At 46.1% G+C, this 24,328-nt stretch overlaps 1 protein-coding gene across 1 annotated transcript in view; it reads left to right on the forward strand.

Moving 5' to 3' along the window:
- The window catches only part of LOC105562135 (dipeptidase 1), an 85,424-nt gene that overhangs the window by 31,111 nt on the left and 29,985 nt on the right, over positions 1-24,328 (forward strand). Inside the window, exons 4-5 of the mRNA XM_012012699.1 lie at positions 4,760-4,910; positions 9,306-9,375. Coding sequence (XP_011868089.1) covers positions 4,760-4,910; positions 9,306-9,375 — 221 coding nt within the window. The remainder of the gene's footprint in view (positions 1-4,759; positions 4,911-9,305; positions 9,376-24,328) is intronic.

Below are 24,328 nucleotides of genomic sequence, written 5' to 3' on the forward strand. Positions count from 1 at the left end.
AATTACAGCCTCGGGACAATTTCAAGTATAAATATTTCAAATAGACACGAAATTAAACGGTATCGACGTATCGCATTATATATTAAATATTTCACGATATTTATTCAATAAAACCTTTTGATGGAGTTATTCGAAGAAGTTTAAAGCCGAGGAGATCGCAATGCATTTTACTAAACATAGATTCGGGATTATCTTGTATATAGAAAATTCCCTGCAGATTCCCCAACTCTAATGGAATATGTCGAATTCTTTTTCGTTTTTAATAAATAACATAAAATTCCTTCCGCAGCTTTTCGCCGCCTCGGTTGCTATTGTTTCTTTCTTAACGTTCTGTTGCTTTTCTATTTCCCCCTCCCCCCTCTCTCTCTCTCTCTCTCTCTCTCTCTCTCTCTCTCTTTCTTTCTCTCTGTTATTTTTAATGCGTCTTATTTTACGAGGATGTGTACGCGTCAGACGAATTCCTAGAAAATTTCCTATATTTGGTGAGCAAATATTTGCCGCTGGATTTCGCCGTCCCGCTGTCACAATGCGCGGCTGTCTAAGCGTAACGCAAATCCGATGGGAAGATGATGGAACACGAGGAAGATGCGCCGGATGGTAAATTCCGACTGGAATGGAAAAATGTCGGTCCGGCGCTGCCGACCGACGTGCTCCCGTTCGATAACCCCGAATGTCGACGACTGCACGTCGCCGTGCACATCCATATGTAAATGAACATAAAATACGCATACGTACGTTCATACATACGGACAGCTGATCGCACGAAACCGACAGCCCATTCTCCGCGTCGCGAGTTTTTTCGCCGCTGATTAAAAAGGCCACGGTATCTCGGGGAACGCGCATCCTCGGAAGGGATTTCTGTTACCGAGACAAAAAGATATTCTCGACGCATTTATATTTCTCACAACCGCGTTTAGTATAAAAATAAGACAGTATCAAAATAAAGTCAATAATTCTTATTCTCCTCTATCGCATTAAAAAAGATTGACTTACTGTATTGAGCAAGAGTAAGTTATATAAATGTAAGTTTATATATATTCTTGCGTTTAGAATTAATTTTCCATCTTACAACGCACAAAGTCGGCACCACGATATTCGGACGATACATACTATCAATTTATTCTAGATTTCAGAACTTTTAATTTAAGATTAAAATATTCCCTTCTCTATAATAATTCTGATTGATCGATACTACATCGATCCTATTTTATGATACACTCAAGTGCAATGGCGTTGGGTCCGGAAATTTCTTTCTGCGGGCGCGGACGCCCGCCGTAATCCCGCCCTTTTCCGCGCTTTCGGGTGTCGAATCCACCGCGAGGAATGACACTTTCGAGGAGACTTCCGAGGAAAACAATTTCGCACGGCCCGCCGACGATTTCGCGTATCTGCCTCGACAGGCGGTGGAAAGACAAAAAACAAGGTCGCGTTTAATTTTCGAAGCTGCATTCGCGGATTTCCCCGCCGCACCTCCTTCCGTACGCGCGCAATCCATTCTCGATTCACATTTTTCGAAGTGTTATCTCTGCCTCGCTCGCCGTGCCGTTATATGCGAGTGTTGATAGAAAGACAAACGATCGCGTGTCACCGTAGAGCAAACCGCGCGCGCGCGCGTCTTTTTAAAAATATGCAAATTTCATGCACGTTACGCACACGGTGGCGGGCGTTATCTCTCCCCGGGCTGGGAAAGGAGGGGGGGGAGGGGAAGAGTTCGCGAGAGAAGCGAGAAAGTACAAAATATAGCACTTTGGGGAAGCAATCTGCCAGATGGAAGAAAGGGCGCCGCTAGAACGCGGAAGATGAGAAATTCCGCGAGGAATGGAAGAATGTTCTGAAACCATGGAGCCGCGCCGTAGCTCCTCCGATAATGTCGAGGCGCCTAGGTCTTGGTGTACCGTACGTGCGCGGGGTGCATACACTCGCGTGCACCCGCCGCGGGATACGCGCGCGTACGTACAGTGCGGGCGAGCAGAGCCCCGAGCCGATACACTCGCGCGGGATGAAACGTATCGGCGTGCGGGCGGGTGCAAAAGTATAAATCGCGGGGCGCAGTAAATCAGGGGGCCATCGACAGCGCGCGTTTTATTCGCGTCACTCCTTTTTCGCCCGCTCGTCCATTAGAGTAGCCGTAATACAACGTAATCGCCGGGCACGTCAAACGGGAAAAATTAAAGCCGCGACAAATGACGTTGGCTGCGATGCGCGCCCACGATTTATTTCAGGATGCGAAAATGCAGCCGGAAGAAGCGCATCGTTAAGCTTCTTGCCGGTCGCAAGTTGGGGGAGGAGCGGGGACCCGTCAAGGGCCAAAGGAGTCGGAGCTAAAGCGATCTTGGGTAGACACGTCAGAAGTTTTCGTATTGAAAGATGGCTTCCGCGATCTGTCGTCCTAAAACAGGATTATACATTTAAAAAGTATGCAAATTGTAGCACGGGCACTCTCCCCTACTTACGAACTTTCGTTTCGCAAACTTTCGCGAGTAGGAAGAAAATGATAATTCGTCAATGCCAGCGCGGCGAGGGTCGCTCGCGCGAGGAAGGACGCGGAAGAGTTTAATCCTGAGAGAATAATTCCCGCCTCCTTAATTTACGCAAATGTATTTCGTGCGTTTCCCTTTTAATTTCTGCGGGACAAAAGCGTCGAGAGCTGCGTACAGCTTGAACGCGAAACGCGGCGCGTCCCGAAACCGTTAAGTTGCATTTATCCCCGAAAACGTTTATCCTATACGCGAAAGCTCCGTCCGCACGAGCTCGTCGATTATCGATCCTTCGAACGGCACGCGAGTGCAGGCACGTTGAACGTATTAAAAATATACACCGGTGTGTATATCGTAACGATGCAGCGCAGGTCGTATTATGTATTCCGGTTACTGCTTTTGTGATACCACCGCGCGCTGCGGAACGATATTTTTAGAAGCGCGATAATCCGCCGTTGGCGTCAAGTGTATTACTTCCACCTAGCTGCCGTGAATTCTTTGTAATTGGATGATAAATTACACCGCGCGCGCTTTTTCCCTCTTTTATCGAACTCATCCGTGAGCCGCCGTAAGCCGAGCCACCGGGAGTATCGCAGGTGGCTGGTAAGAATTCGCACGGGAAGGCGTTATAAATATATATATATATATATACATATATATATTCGCGCGTATCTATGCAATTTTACGCGAACGTATTGACAGCAAGACGCCTCACGCGGACCCCCAGCGCGCGGTATCCAACGGGGTGTTTTAATCAAATCCGCAAAACGCAGACCGCGAAATTGAATTCCCCGATACCGCCGGCCGGACCTCGCGCCGTCGAACTCGATTAGGCGATTAAATGTCGCGGAACGCCGACAAAATGCCCGATTACCGACTGATTAGGAGGCGCCGATTCCGCCTTCTTCGATCGGCCTGGATTTCGGGCCCCGCGGCGCCGTACACTCGTCGCTGGGTTAATTAACTTTTATTTACACCTTGTAATTAACGATCGCCGCCGCGATGAGACAGTCCCGATAATCGCGGGCAATTTGAAAGATTTAATTAATCCGAAGATCGGAGACACCGGATAAGCTCCGCTTAATTATGATCCGCGTGCGTCGCGCGCGCATTGTGCACGTCGTAATTGAATTTTACACTCGCATTGTTCGCGGCGGCGAGTGTGGCGTAGATAGATGTGCGCTGCTCAGTAAACAAATGAACGAAAAGATCCGAGTTCAAATCCACGGACACCGCTGCTTGTTTTTCGAAATCTCCCGAAGGAAAGTGGCAATCAGGGTATAGTGGCTTCGGGGGTATAGCCATTTCAGATAGGAGGTTTCCTTCGGCAAGGTTAGCGGCCTACTGAAAATGAAGTAAAACCAAATGCTCAAAGTACCAGAACGAACTGGATAAGACAGACTTTGAAACCTAATACACGAGGAAGAAGAAGAGGAAGCATCGTTCGCGGCCGGGCCGCGCGAAATAAAAGGGAGACACGGGAATTGCGGAAAAGACACCGCGTTCAACTCACGATCTCCCTTTGACGACACCTTCGTCCCGGACACAATTCCGGGGCGTGCATGCATACGTCCATCGGGAGCGCCGTTTCGGCGCGGCTCCCACGCCTCGTTGTTTTCCGATGTCGCGCAAAGAGAATTTTGCAAACTTCGCAGATCCACTTACCATCGGTATTACTTATCGAAGGCACGGCCGGAACTTCGTAACGACGTTCCAGCAGTTATTAGATTCACGTGTCACTCGCGCTACGTGCGGAAGCTCGCGAGAGCGAGATTACTCCGCCGTGGAAAGTTAATGGACGAGCTCGTAAAACGTAAGAGAATTTCTCGTTTACGCCGCTCATTCGTAATGCTAAACGGTTAAAAATGCAGTGCACGCGCGAGGTTTGTCTATCTGAGAACGAGACGTTCACCTGCGAGTTAGCAGGACCGAGCGCGATACAAATCCATCGTCCTGCCGGGGCAAGGTCCGTGACGATAATGAGCCATGAGGCTCAGTTTCAGATTTTCGCTGTTACGCGCGTGCATAGACATAATATATCTGGACCGAGCATTGAGCAGTGGGGGCAGAGGTTCGCGTAGAAAAGGACAAACACTGGTTTGTGCTATTTAGTTATCTCTTGTTCGCAAAGCACAAAACGGAGTTTGTCCTTTTCTACGTGAACCTCTACCCTCACTGCTCAAATAAAGGCAAACGCTCGGTCTAAATATATTACGTCTATGTACGCGAGTGGGGTCAGGGAGAACGGGGCGCGCTAAGTAAGTTATAACGCATGGTTTCAGGTATCGAGAGGGCGCACAAAGAGGCTAGATTAGCGAGCCTGATAGGGGTCGAGGGGGGCCACGCTGTCGGAGCGAGTCTGGCGGTCCTGAGGATGCTGTACGAGCTGGGCGCCAGGTATCTCACCCTCACGCACACGTGCAACACGCCTTGGTGAGTGTGCCAGCGCAGAAATAAGAGCGCCGGCGATTCCTCAAAGTTAGGCGTACCCAAACTTAAGTTCTAAGTCAAGCTCAAGCCCGTTCCGTTTAAATCGAGGCGTTAAAAGCATCAAAAGCGATCTAAAGAAAGTAGAAGTTGTAGGCTCTACACGAAGACAAACAAATAAATCGACCGAAAACGGACTCTTGCCGCGTATTGCTCTGCGTTACTGAACGTATCGTTAATTACAAATTGCAATTTTGTTACCTCCCTCCCGAAATAACGTTATCGAGTTTACGTATTGTATTAATTAGGTAGGGAACGCGCAGTCTATTCTTGCTATGTCTATGATCTCAAGTACTCAAGTATTTCAGTTTTCACGGGAATAACTTTGAAAAAGTTCACCCTTAGAGCGTTGCCTTGACGAGAGATCGGGAGATTTAAACGCAGCGTCCGTGTATCCAGTGAGTGAAAAAGAGTCGTCGGTGAAAATGTAACTTGCGCGCAGCGAGTCCGCCCCCATCTGGGTCGGGGACTGAAATAAAAACGTATCACCCGATCTGCGTTGATGCGTAAATAGCGATTACAGTGTAGAATTTTATCGCCCGGCTACTGAAAATGGGCCTTCAAGCCGCGCAATAACGCCGGTCATTGCGGGCAGATGCAATCGCCGGTTGCCTTTGCAGACAGGACCTTTCATCCGCGTTGCCTAGAGCAAAACACACGGCCGACGATAGTAATTCCAAGCCGTACAATTTCATTCATTTCTCTCGTGCATTAAAAGCTATCGCTTTGAACGCGAGCGGTAAAACGTTTAACGTAAACGGATTAAAGTTCCTATAATAGTTCGCGCACGGACCGTAAGAGATCAACGACATAACGTTACCGCGATGCGTTTGGGCAGTAATCCGCAAAATTCACAGACAGCATAGCTTCGCGGTATTACCGTGGCCTTTCGGAGGCTGTATTGCAAAAAAACGATAATTGCAGTGTCGCGGGCTCAGTTATAGGTCGTCCGGCTTTGGTAACGGAAACGCGAGAGACGTTAACATTAATCACTTAAAAAATTCGTGTCGCCAGCGGAATGATTGACAAATGAAACAGATTTCTTCGGCCAGAAGAAATCTGTTTTATTTATTAACATTCAACCAGAAAAAATGTTTGAATTATTCAATTATTATTTCGTTTTATCCGGACTTCTATATCAATGGCCAAAGCAAATTCACCCTACATTTAAGTATGTAAAACTTCAGAAGATTACTTGACCATGTCTGGCAAATTTTTATCCTTAAACTCACAACGTTTCGACCGTGGTTCGTGGTCCTTCTCAAGTGACAATTGTGTCAATAATTTCGTATGGTAAATCAAAAGAACTGATCTTAATTTCATGAACGGCGAAACATGACTTGACGGAATTATTGACACAATTGTCACTTGAGAAGGATCACAAACCATGGTCGAAACGTTGTAAGTTTAAACATAAAACTTTGCCAGACGTGGTCAAGTAATCTTCTGAAGCTTTAATTACTTCTGGCGACGTATAAGATTTCCTCCGGTCCTTTAAATATGTGTTTTTATTTAAGAAAAAAAAAGGATACGTCCGTAAAGTATAATAAAATGGGAGAAAGATGTAGGAAAAAGTTCCTTTTCGTGAAATTTAATTATACAATACCATCTCGGTCCTCGGTAAACTGTACCTAACGAGTCATTCTTTTTTCCGCATGTCAGGCTCTTTTGTTTCGGAGATAGGGAAAATATCGAGCGGAGACGCGGCATTGCGTGAAGATCGCAGGCCGCGCGGGCCAGCTGGTGCCGCGCGGCAGACGGAGCGTCGAAATATTGCCGTGCGACAAACAATGGGCGGCAAACTTTTACGAGACGTCTCTCGACGACTGCAAGTCGAACGCAATAGAAAGCTTCGCGAAACGAGCTGATGTATCGCGAGGGTATCGTGCGTTTCGACGTGCCGTCCTACACGAGCGGGACGAGCTCTGATCGATCTGTCCCTCCCCGGTTTCGGCTTCCGGTTTTATGGTATCGCGCTCTGTTTTACGACGTCGTGATGAAGAATCGCTGCTCTATTATAGATAAATTTTGTCGCGTTATCGCGTTTATGGCTGGGATGGATTTACGTTTTTCTCCCGAACTCTCTCTCCTCGCCGCCCCATAAAGTTTTTCGATAAAGATTTTCGACAGGACCGACGCGACACAAATTTCGGGTTAATTAACGCGACGCCGATATTTTGACATTTTTACTTGCAAATTGACTGGAGTGATTCTGCACTTTTGGCACCTTTTGCTCCTAGAACTGTCAATTCGTGAAAACATTTGTATAATATACAAATTATATGGCTTTTGTGTAGAGACCGACAATGTCCCACTATTAAGATTAAATCAAACAACAGCGTGGTATCATTGAAATTAAGTTTAGGAGCTTAACAAGAAGTCTATTTACTGAATAGAGTGAACAGATATTTTGTTAGGCTTTTGATCTTAATTTTAATGATAAACGTCACGTGACGCGCGCGGGTAAATTACGTCCCGTTGAATTGAATGGCTTTTACGCGAAAGAAAGCGACCGGTTTCCAATGGCGAGAAATAGGTTCCTCTAACGCCCTCCCACCCTTGGAAGTCATTTTCCCCGATATACATGCCTTTCGGTCACACATTACACGACGCCATTCCAATTCTCCCGGGGCGCACAACTAATCGCGATAACAACCGTCGGCGTGGCGGCGAAGGGGAGTTAAATATCTTATGTAGATGGGATTATGCGAGATGTACGACGTGCTTTAGGCGTCAGCTCGAGGACTCCGCGGTAATGCCGCGCTGACAATCGCGCGCATTAGCGCCGTATCCTCCGAGCCGTCGCGAATAGAGCAATGACGCGGCGGTAATAGTAACGATAATCGATAGATCGAGCCGGTAATCGGCCGTCGCGTATCCCCGACTCCGAGATATCGGCCGCGAGTTTTGGCCGCCGCGCCGGATTTAATTGCGAGCGACGACGACGGCGACGGCGACACGCACCATTAAATCCCGCGGCTTTCCCTCTCGTTCGTTTCGAGCGACCGAGCTGTACGCGCGGTGCCCGTCGTCGAACGTTCCGCCGTATCGAACTTAATCGCGCGGGACTCAACGATCGGGCACCTGTCGCGCGGGCAAACGCGATTTCGCGGATTTATGGTCGCGCGCCTGGAGAGGCGCGACAGCCAACAACGGGCCCGGGCGCATTTTTGTTTGCCCGCGCGTCGTAATCGCGCTATCTATCGTAAAATGCCGGGTGTTCGACGGACGCGTATAATATTGTTACAGTATATATTAATCCGCGCGGGATTTATCATGTTACACGCGAGATTTAATTGCAAAGCGACGGGATGGGCCGAAGCAGGGATGCGTGAAACACAACGGTCGCCGCGGAAATAAATCGCGCCGGCCACGCTCGGCAACGCTCCTATTGTCGACGATTTTTGTCGGCGCGGCTTTCACAGTGTGCGCGTACTTAGGCCGGTTAAAATACACTCGTGAAATAAGCTGCGCGAGTTGATGGCCGTCTCGCGTGTCTCTCATTATACATCGCGTAATAACGAAGGTATTATTCGACGAAATAGCCGCAAGTTCTCTTTTACTCGTTGTCAGTTAAACGAATACACCGAGAAAACTTTTGAAACGCGGCGATTTTAAACAATCGCACCTTGTAAATTACCCCTTGGTAATTTCGAACAATAACGAGTACGTAATGAACATTTTGCGTAATTGAGTAAGCAATTCAGTAGGCAAAACAGTATCGTGTGCCGCTGGCTTCACTCGGTGCTCTCTTAGGGCCAGTTTCACAAACGTCGGTTAACTGCTAACCGAAGGTTAATTGATCCTCTGTCTCTTCTTATTGTTAGAGAACAAAGATAGAAAAAGATGGGGCGTTGACTAACCTCTGGTTAACAGTTAACCGACGTTTGTGAAATTGGCCCTTAGTCTGTTTGGTTTGAAAAAACTCGAGATAGGCCGGCGTGTAACATTTTTATCCGGTAGCCTGTCCGCGTGAAAATTCTCCTACTGTCTCTCGTATAAAATTGCAAAGTCAAAGATATCGAGATTAGGTACAGATTACGTGTCGCTTAGGTTTATTTCGCGGAAGCGTATCAGATCTAATGAACACCGTTGTGTAATGTACATTTAATGAAGTCGCGTACCGCGATATACCCGAGATGATCCAAAATAGAAACGAATTAGTTGCGGTATGACTGCGAACTAGCCATTGTGGCTCGCCGCGAGCTACTGTCCTGCGAATACTACTATCGCCGTTATCGTTAGCATTACACGGGCGTGGAAAGCTGTGATTAGAGGAAATTCTATCGCAATAACATTCACGATTGTAGCTACTGAGTTACTGACCTGTTGGTTCGTTAGGGCAGACTGCAGCACGGCGGACGAACCCGGTCAAGTGCCTCAAATCGGTGGTCTCTCGAATTTCGGCAAGGTGAGTAGAAAAAAAATATACTCTCGAGCTTGTATTACGTTAGACACTTTAATGCGGTGTGCAAATTCTCGTATTTGCGGAAGACGCGAAAATCAACATCGAATAAGAATATATCGCGCGAATGATAACAATGTACTGTTATTCGTATGGTAATATTCGTAATATTCCACCCCGTCTGAATTCTCCGGCAAGTTCGCGAGATTTTACGGAAACCGCAAACACGCATTATGGGCATCGGACACGGATTTCATGGAACGTATACATCCCTCTATGAAATTATTCTCGCAAAAATGTCATGCATCTCCCTCGGTCGTATGCGCGATGGTTAAAAAAAAAAAGAGAGAAGATTGTGCAACCAGTGCTATCGATCCCGCACGCTACTATTTATGACGCAGCGATACGTAAAGCGGAATTGGAAAAAAATCACACGGGTGCTCGCCTACTGAAATGCAATGCGATTTGATTGCGTTTCTTTTCGAAACAAATCTCTCGAAATTTTCCGGATTAACAGCTTCAAAGTTCGATTATGGTGTCAAACAGAATTAAAACACACTTTCCCTCCGCTCTCGGCTCGTTGCGACAGAATGACCGATTTCGACCGCGTCAGCCATATTCAACTGAGAGTTTAATCGTAAATCTGGTGTGTTCTGCGCCGCTTGTATCGACGTGTCGTCCATAAATATACGGATTTCAATGAGAATTTAAACGAAAAATGGTTTCACCAAAGTGGAACCGAAATGTTTTTGGTTCAATCGGAGATCCATCGGGAGCGGTGATATCGGATTTATTGCTGCGGTGATTTCGCAGACCCCCCTTCCCCCATCTATGCGTACGCACGGGAAAAGCTCACGTTATAACGCAGCAATAGTATCGAACCTTATGACCATTTTCTCGTTGCGCTGAATATCTCAGTCGCAAGAATAATAAAAGTTAATATCAACGCGATATCGTATTTTATACTCCGGGTATACTTTCTTGGCATACTTTCGATGGAATCATTATCATATGTGCCATATAATTAACGCATGATTATTTAATGTAGCTGTCTTGACGCGTTAAAAGTGTTTGTAGAACAAGCACTAAATTTCGCGAAACTAGATTTCGAGCAATCTACCGATCGAGCTGATCCTCCGAAAACTACGAAAATGGATGGAGCATGTTTCGAAGTTCTACAGCGCCATTGTTCGCTCACATGACGAAGGACGGTTAGTCCAACGGATTAGTGGTCGTTTCCAAATTCACTTCAACTCCCTGATACGCCGGCTCTGTCCATTACCGTTAGAGTAGCTGCTTAACTTTTAATATGTAAATTTCATCGCTGAGAACTTTAAGAGCATTATATCCGTCTCTTCATAAAGGCCGGGGATATTTTGCGAGAGATATATTTTGAATAACTCGAGTTTATTAAGACACTTTACAAGATACACCGGAGAAAGTATATTGCGAGAAGTTATCTGGGCGAAATGCGCTCACCGAGCATGTCGCACGGTTATTAAAACACTGACGATTTCGACGACTAATTGCGCGCGCCGGTGATACAATATCCCGTGTTAGTTTGAGGGTTAACTTGGAATACCAATCCATTCGTAAACGATGACGCCGTTCCTAGGCAATCACTTAAGAGCAATGCCGCCTCTCACCTTTCAAGGATATATCTTCCGCTTGTCAAACTTTAAGTTTCTCGCGAAAGTGTCACGTAGAAGGGGTCGTTGCGAAACTTCACGCTCGGGAATAGTCTGAGCAACAGGGATGTCACTCGACAGTCTTCATCGATTCGGATGAGCTTAGGAAACAGCAACAATAAACTTTCCTCAGCCATTGCCAAGTTGCGAAATTGCAGTAATTGATCCAGTTCCATTTGTGCCATTAACGTTGTCTGCGAGTGGCTCATTGAATTTATTTCGATTATCGAAAAGCGAACTAAATTCACCGGTAAATTGGCATTACAGGCCCGACGCGGGCGGAGCGAAGGAAGCGCGATAAGTTTCGCAGATCGTTTTTATATTTTTATATTTGTAATTAATTCAATATCCATTTAGCTCGCGCTCGGGGCACTTTCGCGCTGCTTTCCAATTAATCGATTTCTACGTAGTCTTAATCACCGTAGATGTTCCGTAACAGAAATTTTGATTGTGTTTGCGACAGTGGTATGGTTAAGTCCTTGCCGATCAAGGAGGAATTGAATTTGCGCCACGGTGATGCTTCGAGCTGTTAGTTGCACGCTCAAACAGAGCTCTAAGAACTTTATCGCCCTGAGTGCGGGGAAACTATCCCAAGGTCTCGTTCCATTATCGACAGGACTACGTTATAAACGATGTTTCATCAAATCACAGCGCCTACGCTGGATTCTTCTTTTATTTCTCATCGATTTTTCGCATACGTTTCATACACGTACAACTTTATTATTGTTGAGCCTTGTATTCAGAATAGCATTCCTTGAGCAATTGGAGCAGTCGTTGAGTGCATTCGGCAAAACTTTCCGCTACAACCGTAGCGGTCGCCATTTCCCTGCCGGAAGTAATTCTACAAAATTCTACGAAAAATTAAATATAAGTGCCAGAATCTAAGAGATTCTACGTAAATTTAAAAAGTGTTATAAAATTGGGACAGTTTTATTAATTTTTGTGATCTTCTTCAAGTAAGCAGATGTTTTTAATTCTTTAAGATTTTGTTTCTCAAATTTTTAAAACTAGTAAAGCTTTGTACTAATTTTTACAAAATTGTACACTTTCATGAAACAATACTTGCATTAATTTCTTGGTTTGAGAACATTGTAACTTTTGATACTGTATCGTGGATATTTTTACAAAAACATAAATGTTTCAACGAAGATATAAAAATTTCTACAAACTATTTCAAGTCAATTTTTTGTAGTTATTTATAGAAATTTTTGTCCGCTAGAGTTTTCGTAATTACTCAAGGATTGCGAGGAACAATATGTCATTCATGAGCCAATCTTCAATATTTTCCATTCTATTCGTTTCAATTAATTGGTAAACGTGACTCTTACAATTCAAATACAATTTTGAAGTTGTGCATGCTAAAGTATGGCGCCGCTACAATTGTAGCAAAAAGCTGTAGCGCTACGGTAGCCGTGTCTTGCAGGAACGCACTCAATGGCTGCTCTAATTGCCCGAGGAATTATCCCTGTCGCCTGATTCATGCCGGTACGTCTACGGCATGTCTGCGGAAATAAAATACGCGTCGCTCGTTGCGAACGACGCGGCGGCGGAGGAATTTTCTCAAGTTCTTCCTGCAAGAGGATGCACTTGCTGGCTCATTCATATTTTATGTGTAGAGTAAGGCCGGTCTTTCTCGGCTGCGCGTTTATCCGTCTGTACTGACGGGTATCATCCGTCGTTTTTCAATGCGCGGCAAATGGTCAGGAGCAGGAAGAGATAGAGAGAAAGGGAGAAGGGGAGAGAGAGAGAGAGAGAAAGTCGCAGACGATCCCAAGGGTGTTTTTCGACGGCCGAAGACGCATGCGAATGACTTTAGGGATGTGGTACAAGTGTAAACCAACCGCGGACGTAGAAATTGCTCAAATATTCAGTGGAAATGGCGCGACGGTGCACCGACTCTTATCCTATTGGGACAAAGAGAGATTTATCGCGTCTTCGTCCACGTCTAACTTGGGAACAAACGTCAAGACGTAAGTAAAGTCCCGCTTAGGATGATTTCTGCTTCGTAACGACTGAGAACCGTCACAATAGATAACTGCAACACAGACCCAGTAAGTCTAGGGTAGACAGGGACGAGGATGAGAGAGATCGCTGTGCGAGCGTGACGTACCGAGGTATATACCGGGATATATACATTTTTCCATTTGCCATTTAGATTTGCAACGCGCTGTGCATAGATTGCGTTTGGTCCCGCATTGTCGGCAACGAAAACAAACGGGATTTGCTAACCGTGACAGATGTTGCGATTACGTAACACGTATACTCGTCGGTCGGCTCCTTAGCAGTGAGCATCTCGCGTCACGTTCTCATGGTACCTTAACGGTATTCCGTAGATTCGCATCTTATTCCACGTGCGGAGCGTAAGGTAGAAAATCCCGGATTCTGGTAGGCGGTGCCGCGGACGTGCACGATTAAAAATTCATAGAAAATCTTCGAGTTGGTACGATTTTACGGAATCTTGGATTTACCCGAACTTCTGGGAAAGTTCAATTGCATTAGTCCGATTGTATCGCTATGGGAATCGGTTTCGTGCTCGAAACTTCCCCTTGATCGCTCAGAGATCGCTTCGATATACAAATAAATTATTCAAAAGGCAATATCTGTTATTTTTTCACGAGTCGCTGTGTCTTCGAAATAAGGAAATGCTCTTCACTCGGCCGCGGAGTGTCGCGATATTGCAAGAGTGAATAGCTTATCCGGGAAATCTCTTACAAATACTAGAAAATTACCGCGACACCGTCCGGGCGCTCGAGCGAATTAACGCCGCGTTGGAAAGGGTTAAAGTAGAAGTGCGTGTAACTTTTTTCCCGCGGTTTGCGGCCCGAGTTTACAATTATTAATGCCAGTGAAAGGAAACGTTAACCATGACGAATCCCCCTTTGTTCCTAAAAAGCCCGCCGCTTCTAACGGCCAAAGCCACTTTCGTCCCGCCATTCGGGAAAATACCAACGACGTGCTTGCCAGACGTTCGTCGAAAGCCGCAGCGTGCTTTCACGGTGCAAAGAGGGACAGGGGGCATGCAACTGCAACTGAAACGGAGCACTTCCGTCGACGTGCGGAATTTACATCGCTCGCATATTCGTAGGCGAGTTAACGCGACTCGTCGTTGTCGTCGTCGTCGTCCCCGTTGTCGTCGTCGTTGTCGGTGGTTCTCGCATTCGCCAGTAAAACAAGACGAGTACGACTCGTTTTAGCGGCGCGACGGCGGCGATAGCGTAGAACGGAGTGCCATGCGACGGTAGAACGTATTTCGATAGCGACTTTTTTTTTCAGGGGAACAAACGAGAAACACGAAACTTTGGCTGCTCTGCGGCTAAATGCATTTGTTGACGCGATATTATAGACGCCAACGGGCGGGCCGCGTTAAGGCTTTTAATTAAAACGTGGAAAATTAATTAGAAGAAATCTCCACTTTCGCCCAAGGAAAATGTATAAAATCGTAGATGTATTTCGAGAAGAAGGATATTAAGTTTCCGCGCGAATTTTCGCGAAATTTTATTTAATTGCGTATTTTTTTCGATTGCTCGTTTTGCGACTGAAATGGAGGAGCACTGGCTGCGGCCAGCGTCATTCGGACGACGGTCTTTTCGAGTTGTGCTCGCGGCATTCTTCAAGAAAATATGCAAACGGCCGTCACGGCTGCTCCTTTATTTCCGAGAGATTTGTAATTCAATGTTTGCAATTAATCTTCGCCCCGTCTTATAAGCAAATGTCAACCGCGTATATTCTTGTCGTTATCAAATTTATTTTAAACAATTGTCACGTGACAGCGACTATTTCAAGCTATCTGAATACCTCGGGACGTTTCAAATCCAATGATCCTCAAATTATTTCATCGCATCACCACCGAACGATGTAACGGTATAACGTCGTAACTCACGTTCCGCGTCCAATATCGACGCGACGTCAACGGGACGGAGGGATTTCGAGACGAAAATTCCTGCTCACGCCAACACACGGCCCTCTGCTTAGCGAGCCGACTTCGATTCTCCAAGTATCGGCTGCAATTGACTGGACAGATTCGTACGCCGTTCGAGCGATTCGAGCCTGCTTCTGACACGGTAGCTATTTATGTTCGCAGACTCTCTTGTTTCATCCCCTCGCCGTACTTGAGCCTCCCCTATTTCAGCCCTCCGTCGTCTTAGGCCGTTCTCGTTTCCCCCGGGGGTAACAGTTTTTGACATACTGGCAAATTTCGCGGGGAGACTTCATGAATTCTTATTGCCGAATCCACTGCGAGGCACGGAAGAGACAAATTGCGAAACGGGAGCCTCGAAATGAAACGAACGGCGCGTTAAGAAATCGATTTGTTACCGTGCGAACTACATCTTGACCGTTTTTTTTTCAACGTTGCATCGGACCCCAAATGAATATTTTTCTGTATGGACGCGTATGGCGGTGCAAATGTTTTATTTTACAGATTTAACGACACGCACGTGCGTTTCGTTGCGTTCCCAATTCAATGGGCCGCGGACCTTCCACCGTTTTTCATTCGCAACATGCACGCGTGCGAAAAGCCAGAGTTGAAATTCCTGTTATCGACAGGTCGAATTTTTAATATCGCGCTCTCATACTTGGTGAATTCCAAACTGCAAAAATAATTGCATTAGCTCGATTTTCTACACGCGCTCGGTCTTTCTAATAGATTTCGGATATAACGCCGAAATAGTTTTACCGAAAGAAATATCGTTAAACCAATTCATTTCGAGCTATTTGAGGGCGAAGACTTGTACGAAACTGTTAGCGAGGTACGCACGCGTCGCGATCTAAACGTAGGTTATAGATTTTTATTGCGAGAGGCCAAAATTTTTAATGCACAACATATTCCTCATTCCACGAAATTGTCCCGCATCTTTCCGTAGTTCTTTATTTTAGTCTTATTCCCTTGTTTCTCGCGATTCTCCACTCCGCTCTCTCCCTTCTCTCTCTCTCTCTCTCTTTCATCTTTTTCTTACACCATCACTTCTTACGAGCGGTGACATCGCGAGAGTAGCGAGACCGGCGGAAGCCATTCCCGTAGCGCCGCCATAATTTACGTAACTGCATAATTCTTCTTGTTTCCACTTATGCAATAGGAACAACGGCTGCGCCCCGCTCGTAAAGATAAAAAATTGTCACCAGGCTCCCGAGATTGCCGGGCGTCCGCGGTAGTATTTCACTTTTACGGAGTCCCTTCACGCGGCTAACCGGTGATTCCACTTCCCACCTTCCTCCCCTCTACCTTCTACCCCCCATTCGCGTCTTCGCCTCGCGTCCCTCCCCCTCCCCTTCGTATCGGGCCGGCTTTAACGCGGCGCCGATTAAGATCTAAAGAGCCCTCTCGGCGTGCTTCCATTTCCTCCGAAGGAGATCTCGGCGAGCACCCTCGGAGGTGCCCTCCCTCAACATGATCCACGCGCGTACACCGAGCTTACATCAGACAACCTCTGCCGGGTGTTTGCCCCCGCAGCATCAGCGGTGAAATCATGTAACATGGTAATTGTGTTGCACGGCACGTATCTATTGCGCCGAGGCGATGCCGGGCCACCTCCAGGGAGACGATTCGCGCAATAATCGTGCGCGCCGCGCATCTCGCGGCGGCCCGGGCAGACAATCGGCGAAATAAAGGATTCCGATCGAGCCGGTAAACTGCGTTCCGATAATGACTCCGCCGATCGCGGTTATCTTATTTTTGAAATTGCAGCGCCGCCGCAATAGAATGGAACAGGTCGTTTCGATGCTTGTTGAACGGATATGGGAGGAAAGTTTAATAGGAACTGACGGAACGAGCGCTGGGACCGCAGCCAGGATAGCGAGTTCTCGATTATATTTACGGCAGGCGTAGAAGAAAAAGTTTTGCGCCATTTTATTATCCTCGGCATCGAGATAAATAATGACAAAATTGTTCTCCCCCGATTGTTCATCGTATTATTTACTCCAACGTAAAATAGCGTTTAACAGTTTGATATTTCAAAACCGAGTCGGGACTCCCTCTTGCATCAAAATTCGGACATAATCGGACTAGTCGGACGATCTTTAGAACTTCGGCGGATCCTCGGAGCGCACACATCTGCGACAGTTTATTTATACATACGAAAGTTTGCGCGGCTTCAAGTTCGCGAGCGATTCAGATTGGGCTCGTCTCGGGCATCGATAACCGTCGTTAAACCTTACATCGATCGGAGCGTGTTGAAACATCTGGCCAGGCAAAACTTGCATGCACTGGATGCAGACGGTCTCTGTCAAGGGGCGAGCTTCGGCACCGATACGATTCGGTGACCAGGATAGTCGAGGGCCTCTCCCCAACTCAGCAACATTCGGCGCAATCAATTCGGTTAGTTGGCTGGCTTAACTGTCCCGATATTCCGTCATCTGGGACAGTGTCGAGTCGACGTGGCTGTTCGGAACAATCAAACTGGCGCGATTTAATCTACTGAATTTGCCGATGAAACTGCTGCCGTCGTGTCCGGTGTAAATGATGTTTCCTTCGCATATCGCGACTCGTTGCTTACCCCTCGAAATCACACGGACGTTTTCGTTCATCACCGACGACAATCGAATGTCACCCTCTTCAGATCGTTTCTTTCCCACGTCCCTACCTGCTCATAACTTACGTAGGGTGGACCACGTTACTTCCAATGACAAATTTCTGACTACAATTCATTATTAATAAATAACGCAAAATATATGCACCCTCTCTCCCTCTGTCTGTCTCTGTCTTAACTGTATATATTAAATTATATCCGACAGGTATTCGCGAGGCATTCGCGAATATTTAGAGCTCTTTGAATATTCAGGTACTTGAAAATTCGTCGACCTCTTTCCCAGTTTCTTCCGCGGTGCTCTTTCCGCTTCTTGACGATGAAAAAGGGATCGACCTAGCTGCACGCTGGCTAACTGTGCCTCCGTTGAACCGAAAGTCGGGACATTATAAATCTTCACGTACCGTGAACCAGCCGACACGCTACTAAAACCGTGAGAAGTGATGCGCATTATCTACGAGACTACGACAGATTTTGCCGGTCCTCCCTCCGCCTTTCTTTCTCTTTCTCCCGCGCGACCCATTTACGTCGCGTCTGTCTTATCTATCGTATCGACACGATTTCGAGTAAATAAGCCGACGTTCTGCGCGCCGGTAGAAAAGGAATCGGGCGTTTCCCGCTTCGAGTCACGGATTACAGAAAGCACGGAGGATCCGCTCGACCGTAAAAAAGCTCGCGATCAAGATGGATGGATGAAGTAGAATGTTTCCCAGGGAGTTTCCATTTGGAAATCTAGCGGAATAATTCAAATGTAACTTTTTATGACGCGAAGAACAGTCATTTCGCAACAATATAAAGCGCACGAGCGGTGCAGCATATTTATAGGAAACTTTCTTCATATATACCCCGGAGAAGAAAATATGTATAATAAAGAACGTTTCTCGGAGCGGTTATAAACAATTTTAATCGGCTTTCTTCATGCATACAATTAGCGCAGCAGTTTGCGCAGATCGATCCAACAAATCGCAGTTTTATTCGTTTACTCGGCAATTTTATATATGTATGTATATTTGCCTGAAACAAACGTAAAGCGCAGGCAATGCATACACTTCGGCGCGTCCAGTTTTTTGCACGTAACGCTCGCCGAATAAATTTTGACATATGTATCCTTTGCCCCCGGTGTAACAATCCAGAAGAATATACTCCTTTTCCGCCCCGTTGCCGCCCATATTGCAAGACCCGTCTCGCGGCAGGAGCTTTATATATGATCCCTCGCTTTTCTTTTATGCCTCGGACCCGGTATCCGCATCATTTCTCACCTACACCTGAGCAATAAACAGGTTTTCAAGCACTCGCTGAAAATTCCCCGACGATACTTGAGAGAACGGAAGTCTAAGAAAGAAAGCCCTCGAAAATCTCCTTACTTGGACGCCATAAAAGAACACACCCTTCCTTTTAAAGAGCGTCCCCTTCCCCACCCCCGATCCCTTTGATGTACACATTAAACTTTTTCAATATTACTTTCAAATCGCTACTTAACTCTCGCGTTGGACGGAGGCATGGACGGCGCCCGTTATTATATAACATGCCCTTACTAATTACCATCGTCCCCCCCCTCTCTCTTACGCACTTATCCTTTGTGCAATGTCTTAATTACCTTAAAATGAAATTCCTTTATTATGTAACAACCGTATCCACTTTCTTAATACTCGATTCAAAGGTATCTTCGTGTCGTTACAGCGCAAATAGGTCTATTCGCAGATACCTTTCTCTTCTTTCTCACGTGTCGGCACGTGTAAAATATATTAAGAGACATATCGTGGTATAATATGGAAGCCCCTCGCTCGTCTAGTGAGCAATGAAGCAGCCGTGTGTATAGAAAACCGCCGAGAAGAGTAACAGGATCCGATACCCAGACCGCTCCATCCCGCACTCTTCCAGTCCATTCCCCTCGACCAGGACCGGTGATCGTTCTAGTGGGAAAACTTTGGTAAAAGGAAAACGCGGCTACCACGACTCACGCTGCAATAGTATGAGGAAATACGTAAGCAAGTGTCGAACCGTTAAAGAAAGGAAGGTAGAAGGGTCGTGCCCTTATACGAGAACAGGGAGGCGCCGCGACGTGTCGAAAGTATACGCGAGTATCTTCGGACGTTTAATAGAGCGTTGCGATTTGCAAAATTCTTTTCTGTAATTATTATCCGGTATGATTTCTCCGGAAGAAAGAAAAGAAAGACTCCCGTCTCGTTTCGAGAAAGCGCCAGATTCAACGTCGCGTAAAATGGATTTTCCTCAACGAGTACAGCGAACCGGCAGACGCAATATTTCATTGTTTTCTGCAATTCGATTAACATTCCCGCGTATCTATACGGCCCTTTTGAAATATGTAGGTCCTACTTTCGATAGCGCATCCACGGAAAAAATTTCCGGATCCAATGCTATTACACTTCAACGTATCATAAAATAGAATCGATATAGCGCCAATCATATTTATTATAGAAGATGGAATATTTTAATCTTAAATAAAAAATTCTAAAATCTAGAATAAAATGATAGTCCTCTGTCGAATATCGTGGTGCCAACTTCGTGCGTTGTAAGATGGAGGGAAAATTTATTCCAAACGCAAGAATATATAAACTTAGATTGATATAAGTTACTCTTGTCTCAATATAATAAGTCAATCTTTTTTAATGCGACAGAGGAGAACAAGAATTATTGATTTAGTTTTGATATTGTCTGATTTTTATACTAAATGAGGTTGTGAGAAACATAAATGCGTTAAGAGTATTTTTTGTCCCGGTAACAGAAAGCCTTTCCGAGGGCGCGACGCCCTTGAAAAAGTGATCATTTACAGACGCGAGCGGTGAGAGGACGTTTCTCAAACACGCGTCAAGAGGATGTGGAAAAGTGAAGCTGTAAAACTAAATAAGGTCTTAAACATGAAACCGTACGCTTTTATCGATTATACGGCATTTTCACGGCTTGCGTTTTATGATGAAGAAATGCCGAAAATTGAAAACTACGCAAATGCCCGATCAAGCGAGAAACGAGGCGAATAACGCTGACGTGTTGAATTACGTCTCACTTTACGCGCTCATACTATGCAAAATTAACTAGCGAAGCATGAAAAATCCGACGACGAGTCCGATCAAATCGAAACGAGCCCGTTGTAAAGCCCTTCCCGACCCCGTTGCATACGATTGCACAGTCGTATTTTATTCGTCGTATTTTATTTGTACGTAAATGGATTCGTCGCAAAAAAAAACAAAAACGGTTTAAAGTGCGTACGTCCTAACTTCCGACACATTTTTCCATTTCTTCATCAATGGCTGCAAACTGAAAATCGTGTATAAAACAAAGATCTCTTGTTGTGAAATGGCCGTGGAAAAAGAGAGTCGATAAAGTCCCGAGCCTTTGTTTTTGGGAATCGGGAGAGCCATCGAAAGCAAAATTAAATAATGCGCGTTTCAACCTTTTTCACGGATTACATCAATTTCGCATCTCTCGAGCCCACCGATCCTTTATCCTGTATAATCGGATTAACTTGGCACCGACTTCATCGTAACGTCTCAGACAGTGATCAGCATTCACGGCGCTTTTTTAGTTCACGGCCTGCGTCGTATCAAAAGTGAAGCGATTTAATCGACCATCCGCAACAGCGATATCGAAAGAAAATAGAGGATGAGTATCGCGCTTCCACGATACGCCACGTACACGAGCGGGAGATAGGTTCGGCTCGTATCGCGGAGGTACCTCTTTCCCTGTTACAATATATCCCGAAGCTACGTTTTCCAACCTTCTACGTGACCCTTTGTATCGGCGCGACGTGTGTGGATCCTGACGTGTGTGCACTTACACGCGCACGTTGCACGTTTCGAGGGCGATCCGTCGAATCCGATTCGCATCTCGCGTGCATGCGCACGCCAAAAGTGGCCGATATCTACGGATCGCTGCTGCTCCCGCGCTAAAAGCACACTCAGTCACACGCCGATGCTCTCGCTTAATTGCTTCGGCAAAGCCCTTACCTACCGAAAGCGCGGGCTAAAATCACAGGGAAAGGAGCAGCCGCAGGAGGATCACAGGTCCGCGTCGAAAGTAGGACGCGCAACTCTTTTCCGCGTGTCACTCGCTCTCAACGAAGGGCTCTCGGATGCTTCTTTTTCTTTTAAATACTAATGCGCGCGATAATGTTCTTCTTCCCCGTGTATTAGGCTTAAAGCCTGTTTTATCCAGTTCGTTCTGGTACTTTGAGCATAAATGGTTTTACTTCATTCTCGGTAGGCTGCTAACCTTGCTGAAGGAAACCTCCAATCTGGTGGGCTCTAAAGGGGTATGTGTGGCAGGTGGTTGCCACTTCCCTTCGACCTTTTCGTACATTTGTTTACCAAGCAGAGCACATTTCTCTGCGCCACACTCGCCACCTATATATGTGGCGATAATGTTAAATGAGATAATACACGGCGCCTCCTCATATTACGCACTTGAGTACTACATCGAGTGGATACATGAGATTCCACTTCGATATACGTTGCTGTTAAGACGCAACTTTACTTCTTCGATGATTAATCACTCTGCGAAGCCTCGATGGAATCGAATGGGATTGTAATAAACAGGATAAAAAGTTCAACGAGAGAAAAAGGGAAGGGAGAAAAAGAAGAAGAGAGAGAGGAAAAGTGGGCAAACTGCAGATGGGTGATTTATTATGCCGCACTATCCCAGACTTCCGAGGACAATAGGTTAATATTTCGCGAAAAAAGAATAAGAGTCTAGAGAGAAATGGGTTATACGTGTGAGGAATAGTCGATATTTCCTTGGCGAGATCATTTCTCAGAAGGCTTCGACGTAAGGGCATTAATCGCCCCCCGTCGAGGTACTTGTCTCGCATCGCGGCCCTACCCGCGCCGGACGGGCATTAACTACTTACCACGGTCGACTTGGCGACATTATCAATATTGCAGCTTCCATTCCCTTAATTTCATAAAGTTGGCGCGCTTTAGCGTGTATATACGCGGGCTATATCGGCTCTTTAAAACTGCATTATCGTTTCCTCTCGGCCCGCTGCGATCTTAATTCCCGGGATCCGCGGACTATCTCGTAGGCGCCGCTCAACTTTCGAACACCGGCCCTTTATTAACTTTCTCGCTTTTTACCCCCCCCCCCTCCCCGCTTGTCCCTTATCCCCGACCGCGCGCGTTCGGTTCTTAACCATCGGCAAACTTTAGTGAGCTGTTACCAAAATCGATTTTCACTCTCGCGCTCGGGATACAGATAAGACTTAATCCGTTTTAACATAGCAATAACGCGAACGTTAATTCTCCCAATGTAATTGCAACGTAATTGTATTGAAATATCATCGGAGGCCCTGGAGATAACGCTAGTTTTCCTCCAATCGGGAATTAAATAGTTCGTCGCGAAAACTTGAGAAATATTAGGTAATAAGAGTATTATTATTTATTTTCCCCGCTTTTATATGCATTCGCTGTCACGTAATAAGACGACAATGCAAGCGTCGATAATTCCGTGAAACAGAAACTACTACGTAAAACTTGCGACCAATAAGCGGAGCGTACGTGTCGACTTATGCGGAACGTCGCGGATCAAACTTTCGCGAATTTAATCCGAAGAAAAGCTGCGACAGCTCTCGCAGCAGTTTCTGAATTAATTCGTCGCAGCCGAACGGCAGAAGATAGCGACACGGACGTCCGCGAAGTAGCAATATGGCAGTACAAGCTGGCCGATAAGTTTCCGAAAGCGTTATGGGTTGACCGGCCGCCCTTTTGAGGACAGCTGCGTGCTTGTTCTAGGAGTTGGCGTCTAAATAGTCGCCAGAACGCCGACAGTTTCGCAAACTGAAGTTGGACGATAACGGCGGTCCTGGGCGGAGCGGCAAAGCGCGGATGTCGCGGAGGGTAAGTTTCACCCCCGTGAAAGAACCCGGGATGACCAGCCGTCCCGCCGCCGCCGCCGCCGCCGCCGCCGCCGCCGCCGCCGCCGTCGTCGTCGTCGTCGTCGTCGTCGTCGTCGTCGTCGCCAACTTGAATCAATCAAAATGTCCCGCGTTCTCGCCGCATACGTCCGCGAGAGGCGAACAAAGGAGGTCCGCGCGTTTTCCGTTCGACTTGCTCTCGGCCCCGATTCGCCTGGACCATTCATCGGAAAAACTTTCGGCATTCCGAATCGCGCAATTTCCTATGCAACCAAAGCGAAATGTCACTCACTGATTCTCTGTCTCCGCGAAAGGACCGAGGAGACCGAATCTTGTCCGGGATTTAGCCAGTCCGTTTCGATCGAGCGGAAAATGCGTTTCCGGAAGGCGACGTTAGGATTTCGAGAGATTGAAACCGGTGTAATTTCGGAGAATTCAATTTTGAATGCCGCCACGTATTCGCGGAGTAATACTAACAAAATTGACAACGCCGCCGTTTCTCAATAATATAGCGAAATCCTCGTACTTAATTAAATAGGTTGACATTGTTTTACATAATTTTTTTATATGACTTATTGTGTGCGTTTTATTTATTATTAGAAAAGTTCTTACAAATAATATCAAATAATAGCTATTGCGGAATTTTTTTTCTGTGGAATTACAGCTTCCAAAGGATTTAAAAATCCGTTATTATTTACGAAAGATTTGTGGTGCCAAACATATCGAAACATTGTCTGCTTAATTTCTATTTAAAGAAACGATTGGACCGATTTATCTCGAAAGTTTCAATAAAAGATATTTATTCGAAATCTTTTATCATAAAAATTGTATACTAGAAAAATTAAATAACAGTTTTATATTTCGCGGTCACTCTAATAGTACGT

Source organism: Vollenhovia emeryi, unplaced genomic scaffold (genome assembly GCF_000949405.1).
Source record: "Vollenhovia emeryi isolate VEMERY1.0 unplaced genomic scaffold, V.emery_V1.0 DF939194.1, whole genome shotgun sequence".
In the NCBI taxonomy this organism is placed as follows: Eukaryota; Metazoa; Arthropoda; class Insecta; order Hymenoptera; family Formicidae; genus Vollenhovia; species Vollenhovia emeryi.